The 14,545-nt window shown below is 34.0% G+C and overlaps 1 protein-coding gene across 4 annotated transcripts in view; it reads left to right on the forward strand.

Moving 5' to 3' along the window:
- 14-3-3zeta (tyrosine 3-monooxygenase/tryptophan 5-monooxygenase activation protein zeta) overlaps nt 1–13,368 on the forward strand; it is a 45,934-nt gene extending 32,566 nt beyond the window's left edge. For 3 of the 4 annotated variants that reach the window (XM_072908148.1, XM_072908150.1, XM_072908149.1), the window contains 3 exons: nt 5,156–5,279; nt 6,576–6,739; nt 8,912–13,368. In XM_072908148.1, the coding sequence (XP_072764249.1) occupies nt 5,156–5,279; nt 6,576–6,739; nt 8,912–9,067 (444 nt within the window). In that variant the 3' untranslated portion in view covers nt 9,068–13,368. Of the gene's footprint in view, nt 1–5,155; nt 5,280–6,575; nt 6,740–7,792; nt 7,957–8,911 lie in introns of all 4 variants that reach the window. The other variant, XM_072908151.1, reaches the window with a different exon arrangement.
- Nucleotides 13,369–14,545: the final 1,177 nt, after the last annotated feature.

Consider the following 14,545-nt stretch of genomic DNA (forward strand, 5'->3'; position numbering starts at 1 on the left):
TGCCACAAATTTAGTTATGAAAAGTGTTAATATGCTCAATATAATTTTAGATTTCGTACTTTTAGTTTATATATGTATGAAAAGAAAAAGACTGAACGATATATTATATAAAAACATCTAGTTTATTTTATTAATTAGATAAATTATTTTATCAAATAAATTATTTTATTTAAGTAAATTTTCATTAATTTATTTTTATTAATATTATTAGATAATATAATTGTCAGATAAAAATCTATATTAATTAACCGAATTAACTTTGATGATTTAATATTTAGTAATTGAGTTTAAATGGGCATACTTTTTGCTAAAATGGCAGATTTTAATAAAATTAAAAGTAAGATTAATCAATATTATGAGTAGAAAACTTGCGAGACAATGCAACGATTTATGATTTTTTATCTATATATGTGTTGGAAAGTTTAAATAATCAGTCACATTGTATTAAATTCTTGATGAAAGTGTCATATGTGTCTGCTATTTTATTAAGTTATCATTCGTAGGTAATTATTATTCTTATTTAAACAAGTATATCGTACACAACATTCTTTTCACACGTGTGATCATATCATTAAAATATTTATTGATATCGATATTTAAATATTTATCGTCGTTACATTATTATTAAAAATATTTTTTTATATCGTAACATTGTCATGTGTACAATTAAAAATTACGTTTCTTTTTTTAAACTACGTAATATATATTAATCAACTATTAGATTAATTGTATTTTTTACTTTTTTTATTTCATATCAAATCGATAAAAACGAGAGAATGTTAAGAGTGTTTTGCTGAAATTTCCGTATTAGCAGGTGTGGTATATTGCCTTCTTTTCCCTCGTAAGAACGTATTCCGGGAACAGTCTCGATGCATTCCGTTTCTTTTTCCGTGTCGTTACAACCGTCGCGATGTTTCCTGTTCTCCATACATAGCGACGAGCAGGTCCGAAAAGGTGTCGAATGAAATTATGTGTGTGCGTGTCGTAATCGGCGTTCACGTTTTTAAAAGGTGCAGACACAGTCCGAGAATTGCGGAAGTAGTAGACTGCTAGACAGTAAACTATCATTTCGTATAATCGTAAAACGATGATTTAATAATCATACAAGTTAATCACCATGCTTCTACACGCCTAAAATACTCGAACTAATCTGAACATTTATTCAGTTATATTAATATTATACTATTAAATCTTCTTATGCGACTTACCGTTTCTTATCGAATAAAAGTTTAAAAAAGAAAGACAATTTGTACGTGAATTTTTATAGAAGGTTTATAATTTGTTTAAATAACAACATTTCACACACGTATGTAGAAAAGAAAGTAACTGTAATATTTGTGATAAGCGCATAGTAGAACGTAAAAGAAAATTGACAGCTTTATGAAAGAAAGCTACCGCCGATAATGAGGATTCACTTTCTCATATCGATCTGTCATTTAATTGCCAGAAAGTATTTGCTTTCTAATGAGAGACTTCTTCGTTTGAAAAAATTGAAGACGTTAATTTCAGACGGGATGCGTCTACTGCGCACCAAGTATTTGTTAGCGATTCGTTACTACATCCTCGACGCGATAATGAAACAAGGAAATGCAGTTACGAAAATATCCTCTTTATGCACTGCAAACTCATTAGCATGGCTGCTATGTCAGGAATATTTGTGCGAACTGTGTTAAGTTCTTTATTTGAAGCTTTAATTGTCTAAGCGACAAGTATCGTGCAAAATAATCCGGTTTGTAGAAAGTATAATTATAAGAAGAAAGTATAATTATAAGAAATGTATCTTTCTCTTGAGTTTTCATTCGTTCATAATAAACTGTTATAATATTTAATTTATTCATTGCATTCACTAAAATGTGTCGTAATTTACATTCATTTCTTTTTTAACAGTGTATAATCTTTTGATTTTCAACATTAACACTAATTAAAAAATTTTTCTTATCTAAATTCTGCTAAAATAAACTGCAAAAAGATTTTGTCCATTTTAATTTTTTGTTAAACGTTAAATTAGAATTTTCATGATGAAAGAATTGGGAAGAAATTGATTCGGTAGCAGATGCACATTCTGTATAAATAAAATGTCAACGTGAAGAAGGATAAAGTGAATTTGTGTACCTTGGGTGTCTTGCCTCGAGCATCGAAACCCGTTTGCAAGCATATACCTAGTTCTCTTCCGTGCCTAGGGATCATTTTACATAGTTGACAATCTTCCGCTACCTCTCGCGCGCGCTTCCTTACTCTGGAGGATGAAGATCATCCTCCGGGTTGAATTTCAGGCGGATCAATTACAACTCCTTTTCACGATTTTTCTTCGTAAGAATACCTAACTTATTTTTTTCTTCCTGAAAATAATCGCCATATTGCTCTAATAAAGTCGATAACAATAATAAAAATAATTCCATCATTTCTTCTTTTTAGTGTGTTCAATCGTGTTATTTATAATAACATTTAATACGAAGAATTGCATCTATTCGTTATTTAAGAAATAGATTATTCTAGTTCTTTTGATTATGCATCTAAACAATTTAATTATAAAAAACTTTTTTTTTTTATCTCTTTTTACTCATACTTTATCCATTGTTATTTAATTTCTTTAATCACATCTTTCAAGTTTTAATCTGGTCTTTGAGACGCTTATTGCATAATACCTACGGCGGATATTAAGGCATGACCTTTCAAGCTTTATGTCGCTCAGGAACTAGGAAAACTTATTAAACTCGGTGAATTATAATCCATCCGATGTTTTTTTTTTCGTGATCCTCGAGATTTTGTCCGATCTCCGTTATCATTACGTGAGTTAGATTTTCAGTATCCGGAAATAAACGGAAACGGAAGAGGAAGCGGGACACGCCTACTCAGACGGACGTACCTCAAACCGACGGAAATGGCACGTTCCGCCTCGTAATGGAGTCGGCCTTTTCTTGAAGGGAAAATTAAATTCACTCGAGGTCGTATTGAGTTTTATCAAAAGAAAAAAAAATCCGCCTTTTTTTTTATTTTAATGTTTGATAATGGTATAATTTTTTCTTCACTCGACATAACTCTCTAGATATTTATAAATATTAAAATTTTTTCGCATGTTTGTTTATTCATTAAATAAATAGTACGAATTTTCTAAATAAAGTAAATAACGTTTCCCCATAACCATTGCTTCAAATTATAAATTAAAAACCACATTTCAATTATTCGATAAAGTCTATACGAGAGTTTGAGTGGAAGACAAGTGTTAATTGCAACGAAAGTGTTGTACGGAGAGAAGGAGGGAGGGGTGGGGGGGGGTCAAGATTCGACTCGCGAGACGTACGTCAACGATGAAATTGGAGCAAGGCTCCAGCTGTGAAATGCAATCGTCGGACGATCGTTCCTGTTCTCGCGCACGTCATCGACGATAAGCGGTGGCACCATTGTACTGCACCTCTCTTGACGCAGCCAGGTTTCATAGACCGCTTTACAGTTTAATAAAAACCGAGATATCTTTAGCTCAATAGGCGCGGAGGTGAGAAAACGTGAAAAAGTCATCGTCGTTTGTCGATTGTAAACAGACCGTCGTGACTTTGCAAAACAACATTTTTAAAAATAGATTATAGGAAGCTGTATTAAACAGAAAAAGAGGAGCAAAAAATAATTAGAGAATCAAATGCAGCTTAAAATTATGAAGTTACATAAGAAAATGGAAAATATTGATTTATAATAATGACATTTGAATTAAAATTAATACTGTTTTTCGCAAAATTCAATTACAGATAACATGGTTCTTCTTTATTTCCTTAGCTCTTTGAGCTTATGAAGAAACGCATTTCGATAATTTACAGCCACAATTTTATTTCTCTCTAAAGGGATAAAGTCGTCGTGGGAGATTAAAAATTAATAACTACCAAGATTTGTAAGTTATAAAACCGGTCTGTTCTCACTTATGAACTTTATGCGCGAAAGAATCATTACAACCCGATGATGACGTACTACGCCGTTAACTTTTTTTTTTTTTTTTTTGTTTGTTTTTTTGTTTCCTTTTTTAATGCGTCGCAATCGCACGATTACGTGCGACGTAATTTATGACGGCGCGTTCGTGCATCCAAATGCAATGATTTGCGTAGTGCTTTTCGAGATTCATATCCTGTAACAATATAAGGTCCGATATTAAAACCATTAAATTGAAATTTTAACGTTTAAAGGATGCACATCGTATTTATTTTGTAGACTGCACAATAATAAAAATAATTTTTTAATTATCTCTAAAGAGTGATTTTTCTAAAAAATTGTCTGGATTGTATATTTTATTTTATTTTATCATCGTTAGATATATATATATATTTGATTCTGACAAATTTTGGTTTATTACCTTTCATCTGGCAACATTTCCGTTGCATTATGTTAAGGCGCAATAAATATCTTCGTGCTATTTGCACGCGAGTTTCGCGCATGTAAAGTTAGTCGGCCAACGCTGTTCTTACGTCATTAGAAGCGGCCAGGATGTATGAATGTGCGTAGCGTCAAGTGGCTCGTCATTGACCGGCACAGTGTTGCGCGTCAATTCTACGCATTATCTGCATTAATTCGTACGTTATTAAAGATACTTAATTATCAGATAGCAAGTAATAATCGATTTATTTACAGTATCATCTAAACAGTATTATTAATCGTATAATCTATTTTCGAAACTTTTATATTCATCTCTTGTATCTTTTTAAAAATAATAATTTTATATTTATTCTTCTTTTATTTCAATTAATTCTGCAAAACCTGAATCTTGATTGTTCTATATAGAACGAATCATAAATTACGCAACGTCGCAGGAATAAATCAATTCAATTACGAAATACAATCTAATCGTACTAAAGTGATTCGTTCGGATAAGAGAATTGCTTAATTAATGAAGCAAGCTGGATCAATGAAGTTTCCAACACAGTTTTAATGATTAGATCTTTTATCATATTATTTGCTCCGTTGCGTTATTTTTTACATTAATTTTTTTTATTTATAATTTAAATTTATATTTTATTTTATTTTATTTTATTTTATTAATTTGGAATTATATATAAAAATTCTTGATTTATTATTTCTGACATTTTTAGTCTCTCGTATATCGAAGAATAATTTTTTTTTTCAACAATTATACGCGTCAGCATTTATTTATTTGCCTACATTTGTATCTTTGCAGGGACTCTTGGATAAGTACCTGATCCCCAAGGCTAGCAATGCCGAGAGCAAAGTATTCTACCTCAAGATGAAGGGTGACTACTACAGGTATCTCGCAGAAGTCGCCACTGGTGAGACCAGAAATAGTATGTATCGATCTTTTATTACACACAAGTATTATCCGTGAAATCTTTCTTGTGAGACGGATCGAAGCGAGAAGCAAGCTCTCGAAATACGAGATCATCGTCTTGCGTGACGATACGATCGTGACTTTTCGCAATCGATATCGACACGAATGTCAGCACGGTTGACAGACAACGTTTAAAATTAAATCACGCAATGTGCATGCTGGCAAAATTGCCGAAAATCTCAAGAACGGCCTCTCACTTTGATCGCGTTCTCAACTGCGTGAGTTTGAGCGTACTTTTCTCGAATGAACATTTATAGTATTCTCGCGTGTGATGTAGTCGACAGATACTTTGGTTTGACATATGAGCGCATCCCTAAACTTTGCATTACCGACTTCATTGTAATCGCAGTCGTTAGTAATGAAAGTTATTTGCGAATGAAACTTTAATCTCAAGAATTTGTAAAATATGAATTGTCAAAAGATATTGTTATATTAGCTTAAAGCTTCTATATATTTTTTTATATATTGTATATTTTTGACATTATGACTCTCAATGACATAATGAATGTCAACGATTAATTTGAAAATTTCTCTCCTTAAATTGAATCTTTATCAGACTTTGCATTTTTATTATATTTGAAACACTGAAATAAAGTTATGTGTTTTTTACGAGCATTATATGAAACTGAATAGGAGAGAATTTAACTTCCTTAAAATTATTGATATTTACATTGATTCTCAAGCTCATTGTCAAATAAAAGCAAATAATAAACTTTGGAGTGAATGCAAATATGATATTTATTAGAATGTAAAAGAGCTCTTAAGTGTTACTATGCTGATCGAATAATTATCGGATTACATTTTTTACAAAAGTTTGGAATTTTCCACAGTTTTAATGTATTATTATTAAATATTATAGTTGTATTCAGAGAAGATATCACAATATTCATTTACTCTATTTCGAGAAAATATCTACGTTGCCTAGAAGCACGTAAGAGCAATTGAGTTGCATAGAATATAAATAGGGCAAATCGATAAATGATTCAAGAAATTGGTCAGTAATTTCTACTAAAATGAAAAGGCAGTTCAGATTAGTTAATGCAAATTAATTGAAGTTTCTTGGAAGCTACATAATATATAAAAATTGTTTTCATTATATTGTATCTCGAGATGCGATAAATCGATGTTGTTATGCATCTCTCAAGTTCTAAGCAGCTCTTAAATCCGATTTGATATACAAAGCACTACTCGAAGCGTGCTAGTTCACGCAAATAAGACAGCCATACACGCTGATAATCCACATAATATCCAGCCGTGGTAGACGACAGCCAGAAGGCATATCAAGACGCGTTCGAAATCAGCAAGTCAAAGATGCAGCCTACTCATCCGATCAGGCTAGGTCTCGCCCTCAACTTCTCTGTCTTCTATTACGAGATCCTCAACTCACCAGACAAGGCCTGTCAACTGGCCAAACAGGTACACGTCCAGTGGACTAATCGTTATTTTTTCTAGCATTTCTATAGAGAGAAGCTCTCAACAATAATGGTGATGGTGGTGATGGTGCACAGTGGTGACAGAAACATTACGCGAGCGATTTGTTGAGTTGCATTCCTATCTATCTACCTACCTACCTACCTACCTGCCTACCTACCTATCTCTGTTCTATAAAGATCGATTTTTTCTAATTCACTAGTTCGAAACATATTATCGAAAACTGTCGCAATAATAGTCTTGAAATCATTGATGTTAAACTGAAATCTACTTGCAAATATTGGATTAGAGATAAAAATCTGATATGTAACAAATTGATATACGCAAACGGACTTGGAAATAATTTTTTAATAATTTATAAAACATAATAACGTAAATAGTTTTATGAATGTTATAAAATTCTTTACAGTTTTTGAGATCTTTTAAGAATTACGCGCACGTACATATTTAAAAAGTGTCTTTATTAATGGTACAGCATAATTGTGAAGGGCATTATTAGTTTTAAATTATGAAAATGAAAATTATTAAATAAAGAAACACGCGAGAGAAAATAAACTTATCAAATTGCACAAGATTATTTTAGTAACTACTATGTGCAGTAAGTAACTGAACAATTTACATTTGAACATCCGGTAGTATATGCAAGTCAATAATCGTGAGAAATAACGCTTTTATTCAAAGTTTTAATATTTGCATTAATTATTGATTAATGCGCACAATAACTCAAGACAGAAGTACACGCGGTCGGTCACATCGTGAAAGATTAGTGACGATTTATGGACACGATTCGTTCAAGGTCGATGATGTTTCGAGCAAAACAGCACGCGGTCTTTGTAGGACAGACGCGAGGAGAATTGTTGAAACACGCTCGCGTTTTTCTCTCCTTTTATTCAGTTTTCGTTCGTTTTTTTTTCCCTTCCACGCCTTCCCTCTCTCGTTCCTTTTTTCCGACGACAACGATTTATTACGATAGTCATGGCGTAGAAAATGAGGTCGTGGAAGGTGTAATCTGAATAGAGGCTGATTTGCATTTTGCAGCGGTAGTCGAGGATTCGCAGAAGGCGTACCAGGAGGCGTTTGACATTGCGAAGGCGAAAATGCAACCTACGCACCCGATCAGGCTCGGCCTTGCCCTCAACTTCTCCGTTTTTTATTACGAAATTATTAATTCCCCGGCTAGAGCCTGTCACCTGGCCAAGCAGGTTAGAGGGAGGATTGTGAAAAATTTGCATTTGCGCTTCAACGCGGAAAGTTTTTTTTCTAATAAATTCGTTCTTACATACACATTAACGCGCTCGTCGTCGAACCGCGTACGCGATAAGATTGCTGATAAAAAACACGGGGGAGAATTAGGACTATGCATTTTCTTTAAAACATTTCTGCTAAAAATTAACTTTTGTAACTTGAGCAATAAAAAGAGGATAAAGTACAATAAATTATATTTTTCTGTTAAATCGAATGTTAGAGAAATAAATATTTATATTTTTTTGGTGTATATTTATAAGTTGGTAAATATTTATTAATATGCAATATATATTAAATTGGAAGAGATCAGCAGCCTTATTAATTAAAGTCGATACTTTTCTCGTGTATTAATTCTTGGCGTGTGACAGTGAATTTATCCCATTTATCCTTTAATAGTTCGTTTGATTTAATTCTAGTAGTGTTGATTAATTTTTGTATGAATGATGTGCTATTTAATGTTTGATTTTTTTTTAATCTGCTTTTTTAAAATTCTTTATTAATACATAATGATGTAAACTGATGTCTCCACTGGTGCCGCACTAACCATCCCATACACATCACTCTTGTATTTTAACATTTATTAAATAACAATTTTACTTGGATAAGTATAGAATGCTTGTACTTTTTTTTTTACAATTTTTGCAATTGTAATATTAATATATATATATATATATATATATATATATATATATATATAATATTTGAAAGTTTATCTTTATTATTAATTATTAATAATAATTAAGATAGTTGATATATCTAAATATATTTCTAAATGATATAATTTTTTTATTGTAAATTATTAGATTTAAAAATGAAATATAATTAGTATTAAAAAATAAAATTGATAATATAAAGAAAATTAATAAGCAAATATTGAAAAATATCCAATACATATTTATTTTACCTTTACAGGCGTTCGACGATGCGATCGCGGAGCTGGACACACTTAACGAGGACAGCTACAAAGATTCCACGCTGATCATGCAGTTGCTGCGTGACAACCTCACTCTGTGGACCAGTGATACACAGGGCGACGGGGACGAGCCACAGGAGGGCGGCGACAACTAACCTTCCTAAGCTTAAGTCCTTTCTAAACCTAATAAGAACATCCTATTCTCTATCGTCCCCCCGTCCCCCTGAAGTGCTCACCCATATGTCCATCCACCCGGATCCATCCACCCATGTCCACCATATCCTCTCGTCCCTCGCGCGTACCTCGTTTCCTTCTTTTCCTTCCTTCCTTCTAACCGCAGGCCTCCCTCTTTCTTAAATTTCTCTTTAAAAAACAAATTGGTACTTTTCCACTCTCTCTTTCTCTTTTTTTCTTTCTCTCTCTTTCTTCTCTCTTTCTCTTTTTCTCTCTTTCTCTTTCTCCCTCTCTCTCTCTTCTCCCCCCCCCTCTCTCTCTCTCTCTCTCTCTCTCTCTTTGTCCTACGACCGCACACTGCTGCCGATGCCACCGCCACAGCTGCTACGCCCGGTTCGAAAAACTCGAACGTAGAGAACACTCGAATCATCTATTTAAGCTCGATTGTGTTCTTCTCGTAGATGATAAGGAAAAGATACTTCTAAAGTTTGTTTGAACCTAGACACGGAATTGGTGAAGCTCTGTCGATCAGAATGGATACAAAATAATTGCCAATTGTGAAATGTGTTATTAAGTAAAAAAAACACGCGAAGAGAAGCAATCATCGGCGAAAAGGAATGATCGAGACTTGTAGATCATTTAGTTTTTCTCTAGTACGAAGTTTCTCAAACAAAACGAAATTCTTGTTTAACCCATTTGTATGGAGGAACAGGAATTGTGGATGAACAGAGGAAAGGACAGGAGGAGACATACACTCACACACATCTCCCCCTTCTTCGCATACCCTGTCTCGTCATTACGCGATCCCTCGGGTGATCATCAGTAACGCACATTACAGAAGAAAAGTATGCGCTAGATTATTCAGCTTCATGAGTAGCAAAAAAAGTGATATAGTACTAAAAGATGAATCACGACGTTGCGACGAGACATGGAATGCAGAGGACAACAACATACTATCATTATTCCCAGAATCTGTTCGCTACTTATCATTAAAAAAAGAATGTAACGTTAGAAAGAAAAAGAAAACACAAAATACAGGCAAAAAGAAATAACGCGGAGGTACGAGAAGAAGCGAAGAGAACGAGAAAATGAAAAGCACGTATGAATCTACTACATTATATCCAGTTGTCATTTAAATTAAATTTCACATTGTCTAGCAAGTACGAATATTATTATACGAAGGGAAGAACGCAGGAGGAGAAAGGAGAGTAAAAAAAAAAACAAATACATTAAGTTATTAAGTTCCAAAACGACATCAATGGTGATTTGATTTTTACGCTGTTTTTATCTTTTTTATTCTTTTTCTTTTCTCCTCTCCGCAACATAACCACCACATAATTTTCCATCTAATTTACATGCAATTTGATATATATCTCTTCTCACTCATAGATTCCTTTTTTCCTCTCGTCACAGTTTGTGAAAAAACTGGCGTTTACCGATGAATTTATTAAAGCCCAACAGTCTTCAAATCTATCCTTAATTTTTCCTCCTCACGTTACAATTCTATCAATAATTTAGACGCAGAGACGAACCAATCAAGATCGTCAGTAGCGTATAAATAATTATTTTTATTGCAACGCGCAAAAAGAGGAGAGCACGTTTCTGGTCGTCATTCTGCTCGTGATCGCGATCGTTCACATACGCTTCTTAAATTTCGTGTGATCGTGGAATGAGATGCGGAAGAAGAAGGATAAGACATGAGCCGTTCAGTTTGCTATTGTCATCGTCGAGCGTAGATTATACACGTTAGATCGTATATATCCCGACCCTGGCGTCTGAATCTTTCGACTTCCTCTCGCTCTTTCTATTCCATTATCTCTCGTCTCTGTCTCTTTCTCTCTCTGTCTCTCTCTTTTATACACGAGAGAGATTATAATATATACACACCACAGAATATATTTATCACACACTTAGTAAACTCGTATCGTGATCGAGAAGAATGGAGAGAGAACAAATTGTACGCACACATACACACGAATATAAATAATCGCATATTTACTTTCGTCCTGTGCAATGTTCATTTCCAAGGGTTCGCGAGAAAATTGCAGTGTTACGAATTGCTTCTCGAGAAATTTCATCACTTAGAATATCGAGATCCGAAGCTCGCGGCACCTGGTCTCTCCGTCAAGGTGTACACCTCGAAAGAAGTTGTTTGCGCATGTCTATTTGCATATGCAAATTGTATCAACTGGCTAAGATTGACCGGGCGCGAAACAATGTATGTATAGAATAAAATCATCGAACATAATTGAATTAATTGCCTTCACATCTTAGATATATATATATATGAAGTGAAGATGCAAAGCTTCGTTCGACGTGTATCACGTATTATATCACGCAGATAGTATCTGAAGCGTGATGTATTTCTATCGTTACTAAACGGATGTAAAAGATATATTATTCACGTTATAAGAGAAGACTGTAAGAGACTTTAACGGGAGGTCAAAGACTATTCAAATACACTCTCCGTGTCGCGTTCGTCATCCGACGCGAAGAAAGAGAGAGAAAAAAAAAGAGAAAATAGGAAACGAGAAGCTAAATATTCTCGCTCTTCTCGTATATATATGTATAATTAAGTATATGTATATACGTGCTGACATCATATATATATACCCACACACACATTCAAACGTACACGTACATCACGCTTATGTAATATCGCTATGGGAGACAGTTTTAACAAGTTAGTCGCTAATTACACGTGAATGGGTAAATGTTTTCCTATTGTCGTGTTGATATTTCTCGATGTATAATCGGTGTCTCTGTCGCAACAAGACTCCAAAAATCGCCGGAAATGTCATTCGATGCGTTGCGAAGAAATAGAAACACAGAAAGGAAAAACAAGAAAGAATCAGATAAATCATGAGTAGTGACAACATCCAAACCAAACGGCGACTTCTCCTATCTCTTCGCCTCCTTCCCTCAAACGAGAGCGAGAATGTAGCGTGTGTAATTAAAGTATTGTAATTTATCGTTGTCGCTTTTCAATTGCAGTGAAAGTCGAATCTATTTTATTCCGACGGGAGTCTTAGAATCTAGACGAAAGATAAAATAAAGATCAAGATACAGACGACAAGAAATTAAATATAATGCGGAACGGAATAATTTTATGTTTACTGGATCCCATTACGATCGATTCGAAATTAAATCTACATAATTCTGTTGTTACTTATATTTATTTTTTATACGTTTTCTGTATCTCGTGCTTTATTCCGTCTCGATTCTTAGCGTTGTGAAGGAGAAAAGTTGAACGATAAAAATGCAGACGAATATCATCCTTTTTCCATCCCCTTTCCCTTGATCTTACCTCTACCTTTTTCCAGAATGTTTCGAGATGAAAGTTTAACAAGGGCTTATTTAGGCGTGGGACCGGGCGTGTGTGCATGTGTGATTAAAGTGGCAAAAGGATGCGAAAACCGTCACGATGCATCAAAGAATAACATTGTTGATCGATCTCGCGGACCTTCTTTGAATATAACATCCTTCTCTTTCCATTCTTCCTTTCGCTCTTTTCTTTTGGATCTTTGTTTTCCCCAATCTAATATCGATCCATGCTCCAATCGCTCACCACCTCCGATTTAGCAAACCAAACGTTAACATCTTGTGTTCTTTTCATTTTTCTGGATATTATGAATTTTCTAAAAATAAACGTTATGTTTTTTTAATAATCTTAGCAGTGACTTTATTCGGTCAGAAGAGACATCATCATCATCATCATCTGCATTATCATCCTCTTCATCATTATCATCATCGTCTTCATCGTCGTTGAAATCATCGTTATGAGCACCTTAACGCATAAATTCCTCTTCCCGCAGTCTTTACCACCCGGGTCTCTCTCCTCCTCTTTTTCTTTTTATTTTTATTTTTTTTTTTTATTTTTTTTTTTTTTTTTTAATCTATCTCGAATCACGCGTTTTGAGAGTAATTCGTATGTGCGAACGCGTACGTCGACGATCGCGAGGAAAGCCACGGCGACGTGTCTCTTCATTCCAGTATGACGTGTTCAGTCACACGAATTCATGCGACTTTTGTCCTTTGATCCTTTGCACGTAAAGTCGCATTCATTAAATCCATTTATCCACATATGTGCGACTGTTTTCCTCCAGTCATCCATTCTCTCCCCTTTTCCTTCTATTCTACCCTTCCTCCCCACCCTCGGTCCTAAATTACGTTGTTCTATTTGTATTTATCATCAGCCCATCGTAATTGTAAATTATAATTATTATAAACGTTTACACGAAATAATAATAAATTCTGATAAAATGTCTGAGAAAAAAAAAAACCATAACCCACACGGTTGTATCTTGCTTTGCGACGATAATGCCATTGTTTCTCAAAGGAGGTGTTTGCGCATGGTGACAATGTGTTTCACGATTCACAACGGACAGAAGTCGTAGAACAGAAGACGAGATTACATATTTGCATAATGCGCGGACTTTATCGCGAATCGTAGCGGATTTCTGCAATGTGTCTTTATCAACAAGATTTCTCATTGGATTGGAATGACCACTACTTCGAGTTCAGGATCTACGATTCGCGACACTTTGTGACAAGTCAGCGTTTCACGCTTTTTATGAAGATAACAAAATTCGCGGAAAATCGAATGATCTTCCGAGTATATTTGGAACATAACATTCTGATAACATTATTTATAAGATAATTACTCGCGTTGACTTTTATATATACATATACACTAAACGTCATATATGTATAGATGTCATATAATTAATACTTTAGATGAATTTTATAGGAACATTTTTGAAAAGAACGTATTACGTTTAAATGTTCCGACAGTTTTGCTTTTTAGATTAGTTTAATTTTATAAAAATTTAGATACACTTGTTTTGATTTCTTTTATGAAATAATCAGTCTGTCATTCTCTCTCTTTTTCTCTCTTTTTCTCTCTTTTCTCTCTTTTCTCTTTCTTCTTTCCCTTTCTCTTCTTCGTTTTATTTAATATCAATTATCTCTGATATCTCAAATAAAATTTTGTAGACTCAATCTTTTATAACTTTATTAACAATTAGCTTGACCAGTTGTGATCCTCTCACGACAACTTGGGCGATGACAAAAGTTGCAGTCGCGCCGCGACATAAAGAAAAGACAGAAAGAGAAGGAGTTGGAGATAAAGCTCGATGGAAAAAATATTCGCGTAAGGACGTTGTATTGTTTGATATAAGTTTAGCAATATCGGCAGAGTGAAAGTGCAAGCAGGAGTCAGAGACTTTTTCATGTATTTAAAATGCAAGAGGATATTTATTTCGATCGCTATTATTATAGGTATCATTGTACTAGATGTATATCCCTTGCTCCTTCAATCTCCTTCACCCCTCTCCCCCTATCCTTACCCTTTCACTCTTTTACCCCCATTTTTCTTGTCGATGGTATATCTACACATGTATTTGTATACACGATTTATGCATTATGTATACATACATACATATATATATGCATACACT

Source organism: Anoplolepis gracilipes, chromosome 16 (genome assembly GCF_047496725.1).
Source record: "Anoplolepis gracilipes chromosome 16, ASM4749672v1, whole genome shotgun sequence".
In the NCBI taxonomy this organism is placed as follows: domain Eukaryota; kingdom Metazoa; phylum Arthropoda; class Insecta; order Hymenoptera; family Formicidae; genus Anoplolepis; species Anoplolepis gracilipes.